Below are 23872 nucleotides of genomic sequence, written 5' to 3'. Positions count from 1 at the left end.
GCCAGTGTCATATAGCTCCTTTGATCTCCATCTTCGGGGCTCCATGATCATCTTCGTCACCGGCATGACACCATGATCTCCATCATCGTGTCTCCATGAAGTTGCTCGCCAATTATTACTTCTACTACTATGGCTAACGCGTTTAGCAATAAAGTAAAGTAATTTACATGGCGTTTCTCAATGACACGCAGGTCATACAAAAAAATAAAGACAACTCCTATGGCTCCTGCCGGTTGTCATACTCATCGACATGCAAGTCGTGATTCCTATTACAAGAACATGATCTCATACATCACATATATATCATTCATCATTCATCACAACTTTTGGCCATATCACATCACAAATCATATGTTGCAAAAACAAGTTAGACGTCCTCTAATTGTTGTTGCATGTTTTACGTGGCTGCAATAGGGTTCTAGCAAGAACGTTTTCTTACCTACGTAAAAGCCACAACGTGATTTGCCAACTTCTATTTAGCCTTCATAAGGACCCTTTTCATCGAATCCGCTCCAACTAAAGTGGGAGAGACAGACACCCGCTAGCCACCTTATGCAACTAGTGCATGTCAGTCGGTGGAACCTGTCTCACGTAAGCGTACGTGTAAGGTCGGTCCGGGCCGCTTCATCCCACAATACCGCTGAAGCAAAATAAGACTAGTAGTGGCAAGAAAGTTGACAACATCTACGCCCACAACAAATTTGTGTTCTACTCGTGCAAAGAGAACTACGCAAAGACCTAGCTCATGATGCCACTGTTGGGGAACGTTGCATAAAATAAAAAATTTCCTACGTTCACCAAGATCAATCTAGGAGTTCATCTAGCAACAAGAGAAAGGAGTGCATCTACATACCCTTGTAGATCGCGAGCGGAAGCGTTCAAGAGAACGGGGTTGAGGGAGTCGTACTCGTCGTGATCCAAATCACCGATGATCCTAGTGCTGAACGGACAACACCTCCGCGTTCAACACACGTACGGTTGAGGAAGACGTCTCCTCCTTCTTGATCCAGCAAGGGGGAAGGAGAGGTTGACGGAGATCCACCAGCATGACGGCGTGATGGTGGATGCAGCAGTGATCTCGGCAGGGCTTCGCCGAGCTTCTACGAGAGGGAGAGGTGTAGCAATGGGAGAGGGAGGCGCCAAGAGCATGGGGTTGCGGCTGCCCTCCCCCTCTTTATATAGGCCCCCAGGGGGGGCACCGGCCCTAGGAGATGCCATCTCCAAGGGGGGCGGCGGCCAGGGGGGTGGCTTGCCCCCCAAGGCAAGTGGAGGCGCCCCCCACCCTAGGGTTTCCAACCCTAGGCGCAGGGGGGCCCAAGGGGGGCGCACCATCCCACCTAGGGATGGCACCCGCAGGGTATGGGTACGGGTGGAGCTACCCCATACCCTTACCCGTCCATCATGAGTTTACCCATCACCCATACCCATACCCGTCAAGGGTACAGTTTTTTCCCATACCCATCACCCGATAGGGTATATGGGTACCCGCGGGTAAAAATACCCGCGTTTACAACACATCAATTGAGTAGAAAATAGTTGTAAAAAGTAACATATAATCATAAATTATTAATAGAAATAAATCTTAAACAACAATGTACAACAACATATTCTCATAAACAAAAGTACTTGCCTATAAAGTGAAATATAAAAATGTTAAACAACAACACATAGTCATAAATAACAACACATATGCATGCACTTTAAGTTCAGGAAATCATGATAAATTATAAAGATCATTTGAATACACATTAGAGTTTTTACCTAGCGTGATTAGGAGGGGAAATGAATACATTGGGATATTAACGGAAACCCACATGTCAACATTTTAGATGGGTACACGGTTACGCGGGCATGGGTTATACGATCCCATACCCGTACCCTCTCTACCCGATGGGTATGATATTTTCCCATTTAAGTACCCATGGGTAATTTTTTGTCCCATACCCTTACCCTAATAGGGTTTTTACCCACAGGGTACGCGGGTAATGGGTACCCATTGCCATCCCTAATCCCACCAGGGGCTGGTTCCCCTCCCCACTTCAGCCCACGGGGCCCTCCGAGATAGGTGGCCCCACCCGGTGGACCCCCGGGACCCTTCCGGTGGTCCCGGTACAATACCGGTGACCCCCGAAATTCTCCCGATAGCCGAAACTACACTTCCTATATATAATTCTTTACCTCCGGACCACTCCAGAACTCCTCGTGATGTCCGGGATCTCATCCGGGACTCCGAACAACTTTCGGTTTGCTGCATACTCATATTCATACAACCCTAGCATCACCGAACCTTAAGTGTGTAGACCCTACGGGTTCGGAAGACACGCAGACATGACCGAGACGGCTCTCCGGTCAATAGCCAATAGCGGGATCTGGATACCCATGTTGGCTCCCACATGCTCCTCGATGATCTCATCGGATGAACCCCGATGTCGAGGATTCAATCAACCCTATATACAATTTCCTTTGTCAATCAGTATGTTACTTGCCCGAGACTCGATCGTCGGTATCCCAATACCTCGTTTAATCTTGTTACTGGCAAGTCACTTTACTCGTATCGTAATGCATGATCCCGTGACCAGACACTTGGTCACATTGAGCTCATTATGATGATGCATTACCGAGTGGGCCCAGAGATACCTCTCCGTCATACGGAGTGACAAATCCCAGTCTCGATTCGTGCCAACCCAACAGACACTTTTGGAGATACCCGTAGTGTACCTTTATAGTCACCCGGTTACGTTGTGACGTTCGGCACACCCAAAGCACTCCTACGGTATCCGGGAGTTGCACAATCTCATGGTCTAAGGAATTGATACTTGACATTTGGAAAAGCTCTAGCTAAACAAACTACACGATCTTTGAGCTATGCTTAGGATTGGGTCTTGTCCATCACATCATTCTCCTAATGATGTGATCCCGTTATCAATGACATCCAATGCCCATAGTCAGGAAACCATGACTATCTGTTGATCAACGAGCTAGTCAACTAGAGGCTTACTAGGGACATGTTGTGGTCTATATATTCACACGTGCATTACGATTTCCGGATAACATAGTTATAGCATGAATAACAGACAATTATCATGAACAAAGAAATATAATAATAACCATTTTATTATTGCCTCTAGGGCATATTTCCAACAGTTATAGCATTCAACTCGCGGATTCCCACGGTGATATTGGGGTAATCTGTGCATAGGAGTTGATGCACGTTTTTATTATCTTTTCCGATAGAAACTTTGGGGTCTCCTTGTAGTTCTTTGTGTGGACTGTGTATTATGAATATGAATATGCTTTGGTGTTATTCTAGTACGAACTCTTGATTAGATCGATCGGGAAGAATAGCTTGCGTTATTCTAGTACGAACTCTAGGATAGATTGATCGGAAAGAATAGCTTTGAGGTGGCTTCATACCCTACAAACAATTCCTATCTTTTGTTCTCCGCTAATAGGAACTCGGGAGTGATTCTTTGTTGCACTTTGAGGGATAATCATATGATCCAACTATGTTAGCACTGTTGGGAGATTGCACTAGCGAAAGTACGGACCCTAGGCCTCCTTTTAAGCATTGCAATACCGTTTTTGTGCCCGTTTACTAATTGCTATCTTGCTGTTTTTATTTATTCAGATTATAAAAATATATTTCTACCATCAATATTACACTTTTATCACCATCTCTTCGCCGAACTAGTGCACCTATACAATTTGCCATTGTATTGAATGTGTTGGGGACACAAGAGATTTCTTGTATTTGGTTGCAGGGTCGTTTGAGAGAGACCACGGATTGATAAACCCTAGGTCATCCACTTGAGGGAAAATTGGTACTGTCCTACAAAATTCTGCGCTTGGAGGCCCAACACGAGTCTACAAGAATAAAGTTGCGTAATAGACATCTGTACGATAGCACCACCTATCAGAACCACGCCAAAAATCTCCGTGTCTCCAATTGTGTTTGCACACTCCAATCACATCCCTTTACTTTCTTGCAATTTGCATGCTTTACTTTCCGCTGCTCATATACTCTTGCCATGCTTGCTTGAAATGTATTGTGAATGTTTAAACTTGTGCTAAAACTCCACCTCAATTTGAAGAACTTTTAAACTGCTACTTTTGCTTATTGAGGGTCTAATCACCCCCCTCCAGACACCTCTTCTCGATCCTTTCACCACGACCTCTAAGCGGGGCTACTCTGAAAAACAATATGAAATGCGTAAGCGATAATATTCACAATTTTATTTTATTACCATCATTTGTGTTGAGTGTCATTCATATATATGTATTGACCCCCTTCTTCAAATTAGATGTGGCAGATGCGGGATGAACTCCTACCATATGATCGCATACAATCAATTCAAGAGGAATTGGCGAGATTCTTTCTTGACCATGCCATAAATAAAGCCGGAGAATACCATGTGGAAATTGACATTAGATGTTAGGGATTGTAAGAGATCTTATATTGTATATATGTAGCTAGTAGCGTCGGATAGATATATGAAAACTTGTTGTTCGACCAATCTCTCGGAGAAAGAGAACTCGGTCACTTCTCTCTGTATATATTCATGACGATCTTGTGTACTTAATGGTTCCTTCAATTACTTACTAGCTAGCGTGTCGAGTTCTCTCTATACGTATAGTAGCTAGCGTCGACCAAGCACGGAGAAAGAGAGGACACTTCTCTCTATTAGCAAGCTAACACAATATGAAACCCCCCAAGTTAACCCTCCAAAACCCCCTAACCCACCCCCACCCCCACCCCCCGCTTAAAAAAACAAAAATCCCAGCTACCGCCAGCTGCTAACGCGTGGATGCCTTTTGGTCCCGGTTGGTGTTACCAACCGGGACTAAAGGTCCTCCTGCCTGGGCGCCCCGCAGCGGCCATGTGGAGCCCCTTCTATCCTAGTTCGTAAGCGACCGGGACTAAAGGTTTTGGGCTTTAGTCCCGGTTCCAGAACCGGAGCTAATAGGCCTCTGGAACCGGGACAAATGGGCCGTTTTCTACTAGTGTATCCATGCAACGTCCCATTATCCATCCTAAAAAGCCTACGCTTTTGATGATTGTTGCTCTCTTTAAGATACTTTGTACTTAGACAACTTCGGGGTAGTACTGCTACTGTTTACTTTACTGCAAAGAAATTACAATCACTCCATCGCATTTGCTACTAATAATTTTTTGAGCAAGTATTTGTTTTCAAGTGTGGTTGAATTGACAACTCAATTGCTAAAGATTATAAATATTCATTGTCTCCGCTTGTGGCGAATCAATAAATTGGGTTGTGATACTTACCATCAAAGACTGTTGCGGTCTCTGATATGTCTACAACATACCCACAAATCTTGTACTCCCTCCGTCCCAAAATTCTTGTCTTACATTTATCTAAATACGGATGTATCAAGTCATGTTTTAGTATTAGATACATTCGTATCTAGACGAATCTAAAACAAGAATTTTGGGACAGAGGGAGTATGTTTCATGCCTATCATCCTTTAAGGTTGCAATGTTTTAGAAACTTGTTGAGAGATTAACTTGTTAATTTAGTGCCCAGTGTTCGTTTGTATTTTCTGTTGTTTTCCGAATTCCAGGAAATCACCATACAAAACGTCCCAGCAAATTCCGAGGAGCATTTTTGCATCACTAGAGGACCAAGGGACCCGGGACTACACCTGGAGAGGCCCACAGTGCCTAGGTGCCCTATGTAGGCGCATCGGTCCTAAGGCGTCTAGACACCATAGCCCCCACCCCCGGGCACCTCCGATGTCCGATGGCTTATATAAACCCCTGGTTTTTGATGGATTTTTATGCTATTGTCACTCCGTGTTTCGAGGCGATCTTCGTTTTTAGCTCTGATCTGGCACTCTGTCGAAGGGGGGGATCTCCGTCTTCAACTTCTGCACCAACCCTTGCAACTCACATGACTATGCAGAAGTAGTCTACCTCCGAGGCCAAGGGTTTGTGGTAGTAGCTATGTGTCATATCTGTTTTTTATCTTATGAATTAGCACCATGATTACGGTCCCAGGCTTGATGATTAGTTGAATTATATGATGTCATGTACCTCTTGTGATGAGTACATTTAGTGCCCGAATCTTGTTCAAGTTATATTCTTGAACAAGAGATTAGAATGATAAAGATCATATGATATTATTGTAGTATAATTTTCAGGGTTGCCCAAGGTGACATTTGAGAACTTAATAGATTAAGGTTAGAAAGACAACTTTGAGATGATTGGACTTTTACGCACCTATGAGACCTCATCCAGAATTGATCTAATAAAAAGGAATTTTGTAAGGTTGCATCATGTATTTTCATGAAGTTATCATGTTGAGAGTTGACACGAGTGAACCTACTCACTCTAAGTCTTCTTTCAACAAATGTAAACTTTGTTTCAACCACATTTTCACCTTGTTACCATATTGTTTTTAATTATTCAAAAACTACAAAAATATTTGCACCACCCAAATTATCTATCTATCTATCTATCTATCTATCATAGAATTTATCAATCTCTTCGTCGAACTAATGCAACTATACAATTAACATTTGTATTAGGTGCGTTGAGGACACAAGAGACTACTTGTACTCCCTCCATTCCACAATGTAGTGCCTATAGATTTTTGTGAAAGTCAAACTTTGCCAACTTTGACCAAGTGTATAGAGAAAATTGTCTACATCTACAATACCAAACATGTACATCCTGAAAATATAACTCAAGATGTATCCAATGATGTGCATTTGGTACTCTATATGTACCTACTTTTCTTTATAAACATGGTCAAAGTTTGTAATGTTTGACTTTTGTAAAAATCTATAGGCACTACATTATGGAACGGAGGGAGTATCATATTGCGAGGTTGCTTGAGAAATAATACATTCATTCTACACCTGTTGGGAATTGACAAGCCTTAAGTCATCCTAGGCATGGAATAAACCGGCGGTTACAATTTGAAAGAATTAAGTTTTTTAGGGGTAAAACACTCCAATTTATTCAACAATAACAAGACATTCGATACAGATAAAATCGGGAGGATAGATGACGCCCATTATCTAAAGTTGATGAAGATCTCGCCAGATCATGAGCCTCCCAGTTCGACTCCCTCTTCTCATGCTCGAAGAAGACAACTTCAAAGTCCCCAAGCTTCTCACTTCTGTCTTGTATCACATTACATCTAGCTCACATGTATGGTTTTTTCATATGTGCACAGTCGCCGTACAATCAACTAGCTCACATGTATGAAGCTCTAGCCTTTGAAAGAATTAAGTGCGAGTCAAACTTAGGTTGAGTGGGTGGCCGAGCACATTTATTGTCAGGTATAAGGAAATGTTAATACTCAATATGTACTCCCTATACTTCGCAAAGAAAAAAAAAATACTCCATCCGTCTTATGCGTATTTCTTTACAGGAGTGCTATATTGTTTTATGTAAAATATTAGCAGTGAATCCTGAACGTGCGGTCCGACCGGTGAAAACCTGAATCGGCAGGCATCGGTCCGTGTTTTTAAACTATGCATATATGTTGGGAAAAAGTCCATTTTAAACCCTGAATTTGTAGAGGTTCGACGAAATGAACCCCCAAATCAAAATCCTGGTCGATTGCACCCTGAACTATGCAATCCCGGTCTAAATCGAACCCTGGCAAAATTCATCCGGGATCCATCTGACTAGTGGGCCAGGAAGCGGCAATATTGACCACAGAGCGTCCCCGTCCTCCGCGCTGGGCCGGCCCATTTGACTTTTTTCGGATACACTTGTATTTCGGTGTTTGTGACATTTCAAAAATATTAAAGCGTTACAAAAAAAGTACGTGGCATTTCAAAATATATTTTAATATTATTTGAATATATATATATATAATTTAAAAATGTATGTTGCATTTTAGAAATGTTCACACATTTTAAAATAATGTTCGTGAGATTTTGAAAAATGTATACAATGTACAAAAATGTCACGTAGTTTAAAAAAAATGTTTCATACCATCCCAAAAATGGTTAACACGTTTTTGCAAAAAGTTTCAAATACTTGTATTTGAAAAAAGAATGTTAATTATAAGTTAAATACCGAAGGCGGTGAATGTTTATTAAAAAATAGGCATAAAAATATATATTTAAAAATTTTCAATCATGTATTTGGAAAATGTTGAACATGTATAAAAATGTTTCGGATCTATACGAAAAATGAGCAATGTGTGTGAAGAAAATAGACATGTGTATAAATTTTTTCCGTTGTATACAGAAATTATATTAAGGGAACGTTAGTTTACTGGTCATCTAATTTCGCCTTTAAATTTTTCTGTCCATGTTTATACTATACAAAAAATTGTCCTGCTACCCTAACAAGAACCATCATTGGATGGTGGTCTTCCCGCGAGCCAAGTAGCAGTACATCATTTGTTCGAAACCCATCTATACCATTATTATTTTCCCATATGATAACCAGTTTTGAAAAATGAATATATGCATCAATTTTTTTTCAAAAATACGCATTGAACATTTTTGTAATATATGTTGATTTTTTCGAATAAACATTGAAATAATTATAAAATTATGGGATTTCAAAACAATATGCAAATATGGGAAAAAGTTCGTCAATTTCAAACAAAATCACGAATTTAATAAAAAAGGGAAACTGAAAAATAAGAAGAAAAATAAAAAGGGAAACTGAAAAATAAGAAGAAAAGAAAGGAAAAAAAAAGAAAAAGGGAGGAAGTGAACACAACCTGTGTCGTGCCCCTAGTGGCTGTTGCATCGATCATATGGCATAGAGCACGGGTCTCGGGTTCGAGCCTCTTCGTGCACTGCTTTTTGTTTTTTAACGAAAAAAATAAAGCGGGCTGGTGCACTATATTTGTTTTAACAAAAAATTAAAGCGGGCCAGTGTACTATTTTTGTTTTAACGAAAAAAATAAAGCAGGCTGGTGCACTATATTTGTTTTAACAAAAAATTAAAGCGGGCCAGTGTACTATTTTTGTTTTAGCGAAAAAAATAAAGCGGGCCGGCCGAGCAGGGAGCAGGCGTGCGCCCCTGCGAAATACCCCCAATCCCGACCATCCAAACGACCCGAAGGTTCAATTTAGACCGGAATTCCATAGTTCAGTGTGCAATCGATCGGGATTTTGATTTGATGGTTCATTTCGCCGAACCTGTACGAATTCAAGGTTTAAAATAGACTTTTTCCTATATGTTGTGAACACCCATAATTCTTTTCAGATTTTTATACAAACTTTGAAATCTGACTTTTGTGAGTTTTTTTGAAAGAAAGAAAGAAAGAGACTTTTGTGAGTTGGGAGCATGGTATCGTGCAAGACTTTGGGCTCACCCGATGCTTTTCCCCTCCCCCACAGCCCTCGTCCTCTTGGTCGGATCTTCTCTCTCGAGTCTTGTCCAGGCCGCGCCGCCACAGCCACGCCGCCTAGTGCTATAGTTCTTCCCTCCCCTCCCCTCCCTCCATCCCACCGGCCGCCTGCGTCCAATCCGTCCTGTTGATTCCGAATTTTCAATCAATCTTTCTAACAACAGCTAGCTTCTTCTCCCCCTTTGTGCACGCGGTTCCTTGATCCGCTTGGTTCCGCAGATGGAGATGCCGACGGGTTCTTCGCAGGCAGGTGGCCGCTTCCCTGTGCCGCACAAGTCCCTCTCCTTGGATATCAAGGTTTGTTGGATTTAATTTAATCTAATTCTCTAGTCTTTTTTTAGAACAATCTGTCATAGTGGGAGTGCTATCTGATTGCGAGTATAACTTGGTTCTGGCTGGGCTGTCCAGGGCAACAAGACTGACATTGTTATCAGCAAATACGAAGATAACTTTCTGGTGAGTTGCGGATTCGTCGGTCGTATTTGATCGAATGCTAATTTTCACATGTGAGAGATGCTCAGCTGTCCACCGCATTGGCAGGTCATTGTGACACAGATTGGATGCATGGGAACCATATTAGCTGCTAAGTAAGCTCTTTATTCTCATTAGCATGTATAGTTTGGTATATCCCGGTCAAATGCATAGTTTGCTAGTATATATGTTATTTGCATTATCAGTTCTGCATATGTGGTGGCCACCTCCATGTACATGTTGATATTTGTAAGTTCCAGGTCTGGCTGATCTTTAGTGCTAGGACACAAATTGGCTGTTCATGTGGTTAATCATCTAGTACCAAAGAAAGCTGCAGAACTATCAAGCCGTTCTGTAGAGTCTTGCAGTAAATATCATATCTTAACTTTCAGATTTATATTTGTGCTACACAATGCTTTTATTATTACCTCAACATGATAGATGATTGGTTCTTGCATATTGTCCTGTGTTAAATAATGTGTCAACTAAGAGATGACAAAGCAGTATGACTGGATGTTTTGTACTGGTAACAGTTGATGGAATTAAGGTTTACCATTGTCATTTCTTTTCTTGAACTCCTGTGCTGCATTCTTTACTAACCCTTTCCTTCCTGAATAGGAAAGATGAAAGTGTTTTCTCTGATCCAACCTACAATGTATCTGTTCTTTTTGGGAAGAGGGATGAGGTAATCTCCTCTGAACATCCATATTGTCAGGCTTGATTGTGCACACATCTAATGACACTGCATAATGTTGTGATCGCAGCCACTCCTGCTAGCTTGTGCACGCCAACTTATCGAGCATATAAGGTTTGCTTTCTTAACCGTCTCGTCGTGCTATCCGCTGTTTCCCCGTCTCTGATTATTTTTTTCAAGTTTTTGTCTGTGTACCTGGCAAGCAGCGATAATAACTGCATGTAAGTTTGGATGAGGAGTTCCATGTGGGACAATTGCCAATACCTATGGCCCATCAGTTGTTCTGTTTAATCATTTGGTTAAGCAGTATTGGCACGCACCAACAATTTGAAAGCAAGCAGCACCATTAAGCTCCTCTTTTTTCAATACTGTTGTTGAATTGTTGTAAGCATTGATCTTTTCTTCGCCCTGCAGTTTTTGTGCCAATTTTTATGCTGAAGTTAGTACCCAATCTGTTCAGGTTCGCTCATAGGGCTGATATACCACATGCCATTTGCTTACATACGCATATACAAGTGACTATTATGTATCAGGGTTGGTTAACTTTGTCACCGTTTTGTACTTACATTGTTGTTATACTTGTTTTGAAGTGGTAGTGGCTCAGCTCGGCCGTTGGTGATCTCTCTTGGTTTGAAGGATCATTCCCAGGTAAGAATTGAAACAATTTCCATGTTATGATTGCCATATTATGTGGACCACGTACATTTGATCTTTGCTTTTCGAAACCCCTTGAAATTCTCATGTACTGTTACTGTTGTGCATATCAGTGAGGACAGTTTGCCATTTTGCTTTCGATCCAATAGTATCGTAAATGTATGTCTGATACAATTACGTCAATTTTGTAGGGAACATTGAAAGATGTAGTTTCTGCCATTGTTGACAACCGCCTATGGTGATAACTTTGCAAAGGTTGGGATGGGCATTTACAGTTTCGGTTCATCTACAGAGATATTGACATACACAAGCTGTCAGAGCAAAACCAGCCCTTCCTTACCATGCATGAATCTCTAGAAACTATGTAATTACTCCCTCCGTAAAGAAATATAAGAGCGTTTTAGTGATCTAAACGCTCTTATATTTCTTTACGGAGAGGGAGTATAATTTATTCCAGATTCAGTTATCATGAGGTGATTTCCCAACTAAAATGCGTAATGATCAATATATTTCCCTAATATAGCTTAGGGGTTGCTACTTGAAAGTATTTACAAGATTTAAAAACCTGTTTAATGGTAACCAACCTAATCATGTCCAGTGAAGAAATTGCTTCTCAGGCAGAGCAGTATATATAAAAAGAAATCTTACAACAGTATGGTAATATTAATATGAACACTATGCTAAATGTGAGGGAACACCATAAAATATGAACACTGCGAATTAAGGTACTATCGATTGCTTCTTGCTGGTTGCTGCTAACTCTTTTTTTTCTTTTTTGATTGCTCTTGCTGGTTTCTGCTACTCCAAACTTTTTGTTTTGAGATATCTGTTACTCTGGACCTGATCCTTGGCCATCAACGTCGGCTAGCGGTGGTGGTGCGTCGTCCTCTATCTTGGGGTAGAGGAGCTCTTGTAATGTGCATGAAAAGCGCTCGCCGTTTTCGTCCGTAGGCAGCGTCGGTATATCCTCGAGCAAGCCAGCGAAATCAATATCTTCGAGCATGGCGAAATCGACATCTTCGAGCATGGGGAAATCAATATCTTCGAGCTTGGGGAAGGGACTCGCAGCCGCCTGCTGCGAATCTATGTCGTCGGGCGTGGGGGAAGAGGAACTCGCAGCCACCTGCTGCGAATCTATGTTGTCGGGCATGGGGGAAGAGGGACTCACAGCAACCCGCTGTGAATCTATGTCGTCGGGCGTGGGGGAAGAGGAACTCGCAGCCACCTGCTGCAAATCTATGTTGTCGGGCATGGGGGAAGAGGGACTCACAGCCACCTGCTGCGAACCCTGCTGCATCTCGCACCAAACGTCGAACTCATCGGCCAGGTAGTCGCCCTGAGCAGCCGGCGGTGGGAGCTGCGTCTTCGGCGGGTCTGTGGTTTCCTGGTAGACAAAGTGCTCGGCAGACGCCGGCAGGAGCTGCGTCTTCAGCGGGTCTGTTGTTTCCTGGTAGACAAAGTGCTCGGCAGACGCCGGCAGGAGCTGCGTCTTCATTGGTTCTGTGGTTGTTTCTTGGTAGCCAAAGTGCTCGGCGTCTACTGCAGTTTCTTGGTAGCTGAAATGCGCAGCAGATGTCGGCAGGCCATGCGCAACGGCTGCTGGTCCCGACGACACCAGAGACGGGGCCATCGCCGGCAGCGCATCCCAGAACCTGAGCCCGTCGGTGTACCGGACGCCGTTGTGCTGCGGCAGGTATGTTGGGGCGGCCGGCGAAGAACCCGTTAGCCCCATGTGGCCGGCGTCCGGCGTCACCGAGCGGCTTGTGCTTGGCCCTGGTTCGACACCAAAGTAGTAGTGGTTGTGGTAGTCATGTGTTTGCCCGGCCTGCGCCTGCGAGAACGTCGGATGCGGTGGTGACGGCGGCGGCGCCTCCTCGTTCGCCCAAGTGGAATTGGGCGTGTTTTCATCTTCTTGAGTTGGATGCTTCGCGTTGGCGGGTTTGTTCATCTTGTAGAGGCGGTACAAGGCCATCTCCTCCGCCTGCAAACACACAAGGGCGTGACGAGATAACAACGGAAGAAAGCAGGCTCAATCCTGAAATTATAAAGATATATACTCGCAATTCTGCATATGCATTGCAAGACTAAATGTGTACAATATGCGATCACTTCTAAATTACCAAGTCTGTCAGGTGTAAACGTCATGCTTAATTCGGTCAAGGTTTTCAGATTATCGACATTAGGGTCATCACGGTACTCCTATACGCAGTCACCCTTCCCTTCCACAAAAGTATGCAACCGTGGCAGATGTGTTAATTTAGCTAATACTAACTGAAAATCAAAATCAAAATCAAAAGACAATAAAAAAAATAAAAAAAGGTCAAACAAGTTTCCCTCCCAAAACAATTTTAATTGTTAAATAAATCATATTTCGCGCGATTCACCTTCAAACCAGTAGTGCATTCAACCATGAACAAAGGGGTTCGCGATGATGAAGATGAATCATTACCTTCTTCTTGTCAACGATCTTGGTGTACTCTTTGATGGCCCAGTCGGTCTTGACGCCAACCTTCTGGCCGGGCTTCTTGTCGTAGAAGACCAAGGTGAGCTTAGAGCCGACGGTCAGGCCGCGGCGCCTCAAGGACTCGCCGCCCCCCGAGGCCTTCCACCAGCCGTCCTTGGTGAAGCGCCGGGGCCGCACCCTGGCGCCCCCCGGGAACTCCCTCTCGCTGAAGAAGTAGATGGACCCGGCCTCCTTGTGCGCCTTGTACCTCTCTGCTCCATCGATTCCAATTCGTATCATTCATGATTCATGAGCGCGCGCGGAATTGCATCGCATCGATGGATCACCACGGATTAAAAATTTAAAACAAAGCGAAGAAGAAGAAGAAGAATGAAAGTTTCAAGGAAGGAGGGGTACCGTAGAGCTCGGCGGGGTGGTAGTCGCGGATCCTGACGTTGCGGAAGATGGTGGGGAGAGGGTGGGGGAGAGGGCGGCCGGCGATGATGTCCTCGAGGAGGCGGATGAGCTCCAGGTCACTCGGGACGAAGTGGTAGCCCTGCGGGAACCCGTGCCGGTTCCACCAGAGGTGGTTGACGACCGCGACGGCCTTCTGCATCTTCTCCATGGCGACGACGGCGTGCGTGCAATGGGTCGTAGTCGGATGGAAATCGAGGAGGAGTTGCCGGGGAACAACAACCTGCGTCCGCGCACGGCAGGAGCTGCGCGTAGGGGCGTGCTTTATTATGGCGACGTCCGCTGGCATCCGATCCGAGTCGAATCTTTGTGACTTGGTCGATCCGGATTAGGAGCTGACTGAGGAATCCGAGTCGGGAAACGATCGGATTAGGAGTCCCCCTCCGTCGATCCCGGCGCACGGCGGAGCTGCCGCAGCTAGGGCGGTGGTGGGCGACGCGCTTCTCCTGCTGCATTGACCTCGCCCACGAGCGCTACTCCACTACCGCAGGGCACGCTCATAGTCTCTCTCGTGGACTCGCCGTCCATGCCGGGGTTGAGGACGATGGGTTCGTCGGCAAGGCATTCATTCTTGTGTTCCTTGCTTGGACCTGGGTCCCGTTCTAAAGATACAGGTTGCACATTACATGTTTGTTCAAATGACTGAATGCAAATAATCCCCTGCATTTTTACGTATATAATCCTCGAAATAGGGCTTCCCCCGCTTTGTATTCCAAAGCAACCAACTGATACAGCCAACGATAGGTGCTGGGACGGAAGCAGCACAATCACACCCAGGGACGGCGCCAGGGGTATTCTTGGGTCTTCATGTGAATACCCATGATTTTTACAAAATAGTGTTGATTTTAGCAAAAGAGTGACAATTTTCAAAAAACAGCAATGATTTTGACAAAATGAATACACATGAATACCCGGTTGCAAATTCCTGAAGCCGTCATTGATCACACCCAAAAGAAAAGAAAGAGAAATAACAAGAGAAAAAATGCCGACAACGGCGGATCGACGTCAACGAAGAAGCTTCACGACCACTGCGCCCACCTAAGTACGACCACTGCGCCCACCTAAGAACTCCCACCAAGCTCCAAGGCTCCGAAGCACCGGTACCAATCAACACCTCTAAGAAGGACCGCGACGATGACGACGCTGCTGCCAAGGGTTTCCCCCGGTACTCGACGAGGCGGGAGGAAGGGTCGCCCCCGACGCCCTCCAGAAAGGTCCGGCGGCACCCGCCGGCGTCGCCGCGTCGGTGTCGGACAGGCTAACAGGGGTTCCCCCCGATCCCAACCTTCACCTCGGATGCTCCAGAGCCTGCCACCAAACCGACCACCATCTTGCGCCACCGCGGTCACGAAGCCTCCACGCCGTCTCACCACGACACCACGAAGTGAGGCCTGCACAGTGGGGAGTAGGAGCCGGGACTAGGGGCCGTGGCACCGTCGGCACGCGGGAGGGCACAACCTCCACCGTCAACGACGGTAGTCGACCGGACACAATAGCAGGAGCATACCGGGCCTGTGGGCCCATAGGCCCGGCCGGGACCTCCACGCCCGTAAAGCTCCCGCCATCGCGTTGCAGCAGGCACGCCGTCGGAGTCGCCGCCCCCCATCCGAGCTGCTCCTCCTCCACACACATAGACGACAATATAACCTGCTACGTGATGAATCATGAACTTACTAAAGAGTACACTTTCAAACCTCATTGGGTTAGCTAAAATTTCACCACGAGATGTGCAAATAAAAGCACCTAAATTATAGCAGAATTCCATCACCATGCATCATCCAAACAACAACATGTGAGATCAAAGTAGAGGAAGATCAAACCTGACGATGAGTGGCTGGAATGGTATTGGAGCTGAAGCAACGCAGACATCCAACATTTGAGTAATTGTTGTTGTAGTTATGCCCCACCACAAGCGGCAAGAGGGTGTGTGAATGATAGCACGTTAGTGCAGGTGCAGCGTACACAATGATTTACCCGAACTATCTCACCACCATCCAGAATTATTTAGAGCCGCCCAGTTCCCTTTGCAGCCCATGCTACATATGCTCGCTGATTACTTCTTCTTACTCTCTAACCTTGGACGTTGACATTGACTCTTAGTCACTTGGAGACAACCCGCGGAGGGACAGATTGATGATGAATGGAACCAACCAGGTGATAGGATCACAACTCACAACTTGTCCTCACTAGCTTGGCAACGTTTACAATGAATCAACCAATCAAGGGGGAGCCCGCTATACTTGGTCCAATCATCAGGCTACCCCTATTAGATCCATGCTTGATAGAGTCTTCCTTTGTCCCAGGTGGGATTCCTTGTTCCTAGGACCTCTCTTAACACCAAATGCATTGTCGGGTCTGATCATACCCCCTTAATTCTTGACGGCGGTTCCATTAGCCTTAGGCCTCCGGCTAGATTTCAATTTGATGCCTCATGGCTGTCTGTGGATGGCTTTGTTGACATGGTTGCAGCGAAGATTTCCCTGTCTCTTTCTTCCAATTCCCGTTCGTTTGGGCCTCTGGATGATTGGCACTCGTGCTCCTATAACCTGCGTAAATTTCTCAGAGGTTGGTCTCGTAATCGTGCGGCGGAGGATCGTCGTACCAAAGCTTTCCTCGAGGACCAGATCTTGTCGATGGATCGCGCGGCTGATTCTACTGGGCTCTCTGACGATGGTTGGGCCGTCTGTTATAATCTTGAGGCCGCTTTAGTGCAGTTGCACCACCAGGCTGAGATTTATTAGCGTCAGCGGGGCACTCTAAACTGGACTCTAAAAGGGGACTTCCTACAGCTTATTTTTTTGCGATTGCGAACGGTAGGCGTAGGCGTTGTGATATCAATAGCCTGTTGATTAATGGTGTGCGATCTTCTAAGCAGTCTGCTATTATGGCTCATGTGGTGGACTTTTTCTCTTCGTTGTTGGGGGCTAAACCTCAATCGGGCTTCTCTATTTCTCCCTTCCTTTGGAGCCTAGGCCTTAAAATCACGCCCGAGGAGAATGCCTCCTTGATGATCCCTCTCTCTGATCAGGAAATCTGGGATGTTGTTAACTCTGCCAATCCCAATGCTGCGTTTGGGCCAGACGGCTTCTCCATTCCTTTTTTTTCGGAAATTCTGGCCCCAGTTGAAACAGTTGGTGTGTAATGTTATCCAGGGTTTCTGTCTTGGTACTGTCGATATCTCACGCCTGAACTATGTAGTGATATCCCTGATCCCCAAGGTTAAGGGTGCCGATGTTATTTCCCAATTTCGGCCTATTGCTTTGATTAACAACTTTGCCAAATTCCCGGCTAAAGGCTTTGCGAATCGTTTGTCGCCGGTCGCTCATAGAGTTATTAGCCCTTATCAATCTGCTTTTATCAAAGGGCGTTTCATTCTTGACGGTATCCTATCCCTTCATGAGATTGTTCACGATCTTCACGCTCGGAGAGCTAAAGCCATTATCCTTAAGTTATATTTTGAGAAAGCTTATGACTCGGTTAGCTGGCCCTTCCTCAAGCAGGTCCTTCTTGCTAAAGGCTTCGACGGTGCTTATGTTCATCGTATCATGCAGCTGGTCTCGGGTGGCCATACTGCCATTGCTGTTAATGGCTTTGTTAGCGATTTCTTCGTGAATGGCAGGGGCCTTCGCCAAGGGGATCCGGCCTCCCCTGTTCTTTTTAATTTTGTGGCCGACGCCTTCTCGTGCATGCTTTCCAGGGCGGCCCGTTGTGGGCACATTGCTCCTGTGGTCTCCCATTTACTTCCGGAGGGTGTTTCCCACTTGCAATATGCGGATGATACAATCATCTTGGTGGAGCTGGATGACGCCTGTATTGCCAATCTGAAATTCATCCTGCTGTGTTTCGAAGCTGTTTCGGGTCTTAAGATTAATTTCGCTAAAAGTGAGGTGCTGGTGACGGGTGTGGATGGGGCGGAAGCCTTGCGGGTTGCCAGGCTTCTTAATTGTTCATTAGGTTCCTTCCCCTTCAAGTATCTAGGCCTTCCTATTTCTCCTGGCATGCTCCATGCTAATGATTTCGCTCCAGCGGTCGCTAAAGTGGGGAACAGGGTGCTCCCTTGGAGGGGTAGATATAATACCAGTGCTGGCAAAGTGGCTCTAATTAACTCCTGCTTATCTTCTCTCCCCATGTTTCTTATGGGCTTTTATCTTCTTACGGATGGCGTGCATGCTGGTTTCGACAAACATAGGGGAGCCTTCTACTGGAATTCCGCGGATAACAAACAGAAATATAGGCTGGTCAAGTGGCAACATATGTGTAAGCCTAAAAACCTTGGGGGGTTAGGCATTATTAATACTCGGGTGATGAACATTTGTTTGCTTATCAAGTGGTGGTGGAAAATTTTGACTAGTGGGGCTGATTCGTTGTGGTTTTTGATTCTTAAGGCCAAATACTTCCCACACTCCAACCCGCTGTTTGCCACCACGAGACGTGGCTCTCAGTTTTGGAAATCCCTTGTCAAAGTTAGACCGATTTTTCTGGAGCATGTTAAATTTACTGTTGGTAATGGGCTGGCAGTTCGCTTCTGGTTGGACTGGTGGTCTGGGGATGCCCCCCTAGCCGTGAGCTTTCCAGTTTTGTTTTCTTATTGTCCTAATTCGAATATCTCCATCGCGGAGGTGGCAGCTAATAACTGGGATCTGGCTTTTCGTCGGGCCCTGTCTCCTGAAGAGTTGGAAGATTGGCAAAGTCTCTCTGCCCTCTTCCCCGTGCTCTCGGAGTCGGCCGATTCTGTGGTCTGGCCTCATTCGGCCTCAGGTAGATTTTCGGTTAAGTCGTTGTATTCTAGACTTATTGGTGGAACTCCTTCGGCCAGATTCTCTTGCGTTTGGAAGTCCAAAGTCCCTCCTAAGATTAAAATTTTTCTTTGGCAAGCCTTTCGTGGTCGCCTCCCGGCTGCTGACCAGATCAAAAAGCGCAATGGGCCGGGCTCGGAGTTTTGTCATTTGTGTGGGGCCTTGGAAAACTCTGATCACATTTTTTTCAATTGCGTGCTGACCAAGTTGGTTTGGTGCTGTGTCAGATCTTGGCTTCAGGTCTCTTGGAACCCCTCCTCTTTCTCCGAGATTCGAACCCTAGCCAAAGCTTTGGTTGCGGTCACCAAGAGGGTGTTTTGGGTCGGTCTGGGAGCCTTATGTTGGGCTCTCTGGACCATTAGGAACAAATTTACTATTGAGCTTACCTTCCCATCTAAGCCTGCTGACGTTCTTTTCAAATCATGTATATTATTGCAGCAGTGGAGATCATTGACTAAGGAGCCTGATTGGGATGCCCTGCACCTGCTCATCGACAAAATTCGGGCTTCGGTATCTCACATCTCTAGGCAGGTTCCAGTCGTCTAATCCTGGTGGTGTTGTTTGCGGAGATTAGGTCTTTCTCCTTTCCGGCCTGCGCGCCGTGTATGGCAGTTGCCTGTATCCTTCCTGCTTTGGGTACTCTCAAACTTTTCGCTCTGTGTGCTGTGTGCGTGCTCCTGCTAGCTGGTCTCGTTCCTGTTCGGGTTCGGTTTCCGTGACGCTGCCATGTGGCTTTATTTATAAAGTCGGGCTCTGGCCTTTTCTCTAAAAAACCACTTAGGTGACGACAAGAGGCTCATCTTGGAGAGGTGGTCGGCGGCTGTTGATGTGAGCTCCATCACTAGATGCTTGTGCTGCTCCTGGACGACGGGCGGCGCCATCAGGCCATGCAAGCATGATGCAACGGTGCCGTGCTTGCCAGCCGGGCGCAGTTGGCTGCTCCCTCTCCTCATGTCCAAACGCGACCACTCCTCTCTCTTTTTGACATGTCTGGCAGATTGACAGAGCCGACGGGGTTCTCTTAGGTGCCGCACGCCGATGGGTGAGGACGACAACGATGTTGAAGCCCTTCCTTCGATGGCAAACACGGCAAAGCTGGAGGATTTGGGATGGGCAGAGACATCGGAGTGGACTAGTGGATTTGGGATGGGAGGAGACCACGACTGCCTTCGTGGGGAAGTTTCCTTTCTCTTTCCCTATTTTCAGCGAGGGAGGTGTTGCCTTGGGAAGTTTCCCATGTAGATCTTTCTATCACCACAGTGAAAATCGCTGACGCGGCATAGTCCATCGATGGCCCTGCATGTCGCTTCATGCGGTGGACCAACCCTTGCATTCGCTCTCTAATCAACGAGCACGGTGAAATCGACGTGGATCGAGCGAGGAGGCGCCATTCACATGACTCTTATGAGTTCGATTTGAGTGGAGGATCCCAGACCATTCAATGTACATATTTACAGAATGCCCTGCTACAAGTTGGATATGAAATAGGACCATTGCACTTACCACCTCAGCTTTCTTTATATCCAAATATTTTTTTACTCAGTAAATAAGCCTACTTTCAAATCTTCACAGCCGATGCCCGGAAGCGAACGAAGAGCACACGGAGGCTCCACTCCCTGTAATCTACACGTCCATTATTGTCTGGGGATGGATGCAGTTAATGAAGTTAAAGTTTGGTTGCATCCAATACAAGAAGTATACTGCGTATGACAATCACATTAATTTTCAGCCCCAGCTGTGTTTTACTGTTTTGTCAGATGGTGAGAAGGAGTGAAGTACTCGTTTGTGGCCAACAAGCGGGGCTGTGTCGAAGGATGCCGACCAAGCACAAGCTCGCGTCAAGGGCGTCGGCCATGAGTATGAAGCCCATGTCCTCGACCAGGAGCACGACGTACAGAACATGGTGGCTGAGGAGGAGCACGTTCACGCTGAGCTGAACGGCGACGGAGACGACCTGGACGCAAATGACGTACACGGCAGCTAGGGGAATCAGAAAGTTTTTGTCGTGCTTCGATGCAGTACCACCGGGTGCAGGAAGGCAAACCATGGTGACGGCATCCAGGGCAGACGCGATGTCGCTGGCCGCGCAGCCGCGCAGGACACAACAAGCTTGGACGATGGTTGCATCAATTTGCTCGTCGTCAATGGCGTAGTCGTCCGCCTGGCTTTCTTCCTAGACGTTTCTCGCTTGCCGCGGGAAAGCAGGACTTGGTTACAGCAGCGAGGGCGGACACCATGTCGTTGGCCATGTTTGCACGGGACGCGGCAAGCTCGGACGGCCGCCTCGTTCGTCCTCAACGTCAACGTTGTTCCCCGTCGGCCGCAACATTGTTCCCCATCGGCCATATAGCTTTCCTTGTTCCTCCTGGTTTTTCCCCATGTCCATGTTGCCTTGTTCCTCCTAGTTTTTCCTCATGTCCATGTTGCCAAAGGAGAAGAAGATGAGCCCAAAGAAGAAACATGAAAGTAGAGAGAGGAAGAAGAACATGAGCAGTGTCAGTTATGGTGGAGAACGGGCGTCCCTGAGAAGATGACTTCGTGTGAACGTGAGTGCATTAATTATGTTGTTGGGAGCTGATGGTTTGCGTGTGGTGTGGTCTGCAATTCACTGACAAAGTCAGGCCGAAAAGGACACCGAATACAGGCCTATATTATATGAGAGATACATGAATCATAATCTCCTACTACAGGGCTATCTAATATAGCAGTGTGAATCCCGAGGCAAATAAATGAAGTAGATTTTGGTGGGTGTAGCCGCCGTGTGCTCCAATGCAATTTCGGCCGATGCCCCCTCTTTGCACAAATGTATTGCATGTATATTTAAGTACAATGGTGGCTTATATTGTATCACTAATTATGCAAGAAAACCTGTTGGTTAGTACATGGCAGAACTAAAGCCACCCTCTTCAAGTACATGGCCAACTAGGCCATATAACTACAAACAAATATTTAAGTACATGTCAAGCTGGACAATCCCATGCACAAATATTTCATGTATATGTCAAACTGGACGATCTCAGGACAAATATGAGTACATTTCAAAATGGACCATCACAAGCACAAGTATTGGAGCAAGTGGAGCATCCTAGGCAGAATTTTTTTCGTACTTGTCAAACTGGAGCATCCCAAGCATACATATCAAGTTATACATGACATGATCATTTCTTGATGTGGACATCCCAACCATGGACACCACACCACTAATCATCAACGGTCCAGACACAAGAAGTAGCACTATGCAAATACAGGATCAGGTGAACGCTAACTTAAGTCTATCATTTGACCTTAAAAACATGGTTGTGCCTTCACCTCCTTTGTTGTTGGTTGAACTCAGGTGCGATATCGAAGAAGGGCAAACACATTTCAGTCCATGCAAAACAATGTTTTATGGCGAAGAAACAAAGTTAGGAATTCATGAAGAAATGAGTTGTATGCCGAAGAAACATTGTTGCGATTCTGGCGAAACAATGTTTTGCACGAGTTTGGATATCCCAACTTGCGAAAGGTTCCCAGAACTTGAGTTTGCTGCTGAATGAAACATTGTTGGACTCCAATGAACAATGTTTGGTCGGGAACTGCCAACAACCTCCAATGAGAGTTTTCCAGAAGCTACCTCATTAAGTCTCTAAGGCATTTAGTCAAACCAAAGCTGGTTCTCTTTACACCTATCTAGGGGGATTGTCCCGATTATAAATAGGATAGCTCTTCCCTTCGTTGGGGACTTTTGCCATTTCTATTAAAGACCAAAGACATATACTCCTCCTGAGATTGGAGAGATCTTGTTATCCTTATTCTAGTGATTCCTTGAGAAATTTCTCCTAATTCGTGCTCCACGACTAGATCCTGTTGTGTGGGTTAGGGTTCGTGGTTTCCCTTGCGGATTGCACCTACCCCGTGCTCCACGACTCGAGCGTGGTTGTGTGGGGTAGTTTTGCGGGTTGTGAATCGGCGAATGTTTGGATTACAGGCTTCGGTGAGCATCCTCCTCGTCGGGGTCATAATCTCTTATTTTCCATTTTCCGGCTGCTTGCAGCTAGTTATCCCCATCCATTATCAATCCTACGCCGTGAAGATCAGACATTCTCTTGAACACCCTCTTCTCCGAAGACGGTGTCGTATCATATGGTATTCAGAGCAAGAAGGCTCGTGGTTCCGAGAGGGAACGTGTCACCTCTGTGTGCGAAACGACATACACTGCCTTCTCCCGCCGTAATTTTTTTACACATGCAGCTTAGACCAAATTGGAGTTTCCAGCTAAATTTTGGAATTATTCCGGGTTCGTTTGGCCTTTTATATACATTAATTGAATTTCTGGGCATTAATGTGCATAATTCAAATTTGAACTACAAGCGCATGCTCCAGTGCGCAAAAGTTAGTTGAAAATCATTTATGTGTACTTGGGAGAATTTCTAGGTCGCATGCAAGAAGTGGGAATGAAATTCAAACGTATGGGTGTCTTGGCTCGGCCGGAAACATCGAGAAACTTGGTTTTAAAATCCCCATAAATCCAAAACTTGCCTAAAAATCATGAAACTTGGCATGGTGTCATGACATGGTGAAAGGGATAGTTATCGACTGGGGGGGGGGGTGAATAGGCGATTTTTATGAAAGTCTTCAAAACGTGGAAGTTTCGAAGACGAACAATATAAACAACGCTATTCGATTGTAGCGGAAGGTAGACTACACTAGACAAGCCATAGTCAAGTATTCAATGAAGTGAAAGCACTAAGACTAATAGCAGCTAGGCAGTAAAGATCAGGATGGAAGATAGTATGAAGCCAATCAGAACAGGTAGTCACACAGTGAAGTCAAACAGACAATGCAAGCAGGCAATGACTTCACGAAGACAAACTATAAGTAAACAGAAGTAAGAGATAGAACCAGTGGCTTCAGAAGGACAGGGATTTGTTTGACCAGTTCCAGTTGCTGTGGCAACTGTACGTCTGGTTAGGGAGGCTGAGATTCAACTCAAAAGACCGTGTCTTCACCTTAT

At 45.6% G+C, this 23872-nt stretch overlaps 2 protein-coding genes across 2 annotated transcripts; one reads left to right on the top strand and one right to left on the bottom strand.

Annotated features, from left to right (window-relative positions):
- The first annotated feature begins 9300 nt into the window (after positions 1 to 9300).
- LOC123157217 (proteasome assembly chaperone 3) lies at positions 9301 to 11539 on the top strand. Its single transcript, XM_044575473.1, has 7 exons — positions 9301 to 9644; positions 9756 to 9803; positions 9888 to 9934; positions 10437 to 10503; positions 10583 to 10626; positions 11103 to 11160; positions 11358 to 11539. Exons 1-7 carry the CDS (start codon positions 9567 to 9569, stop codon positions 11406 to 11408), a joined length of 393 nt encoding a protein of 130 aa, XP_044431408.1. The 5' UTR covers positions 9301 to 9566; the 3' UTR covers positions 11409 to 11539.
- A 237-nt stretch (positions 11540 to 11776) lies between these two features.
- LOC123159752 (uncharacterized) lies at positions 11777 to 14472 on the bottom strand. Its single transcript, XM_044577571.1, has 3 exons — positions 14027 to 14472; positions 13616 to 13881; positions 11777 to 13147 (listed from the first exon to the last, which is right to left on the bottom strand). The coding sequence occupies exons 1-3, from the start codon at positions 14370 to 14372 to the stop codon at positions 11996 to 11998; spliced, it is 1764 nt and encodes a 587-aa protein (XP_044433506.1). The 5' UTR covers positions 14373 to 14472; the 3' UTR covers positions 11777 to 11995.
- Between the last annotated feature and the right edge of the window lie 9400 nt (positions 14473 to 23872).

The sequence above is a fragment of the Triticum aestivum genome, chromosome 7B (genome assembly GCF_018294505.1).
Source record: "Triticum aestivum cultivar Chinese Spring chromosome 7B, IWGSC CS RefSeq v2.1, whole genome shotgun sequence".
Lineage (NCBI taxonomy): Eukaryota > Viridiplantae > Streptophyta > Magnoliopsida > Poales > Poaceae > Triticum > Triticum aestivum.
The sequence above is the reverse complement of the archived record's forward strand: the minus strand, read 5'-3'. Positions and strand labels throughout refer to the sequence as shown.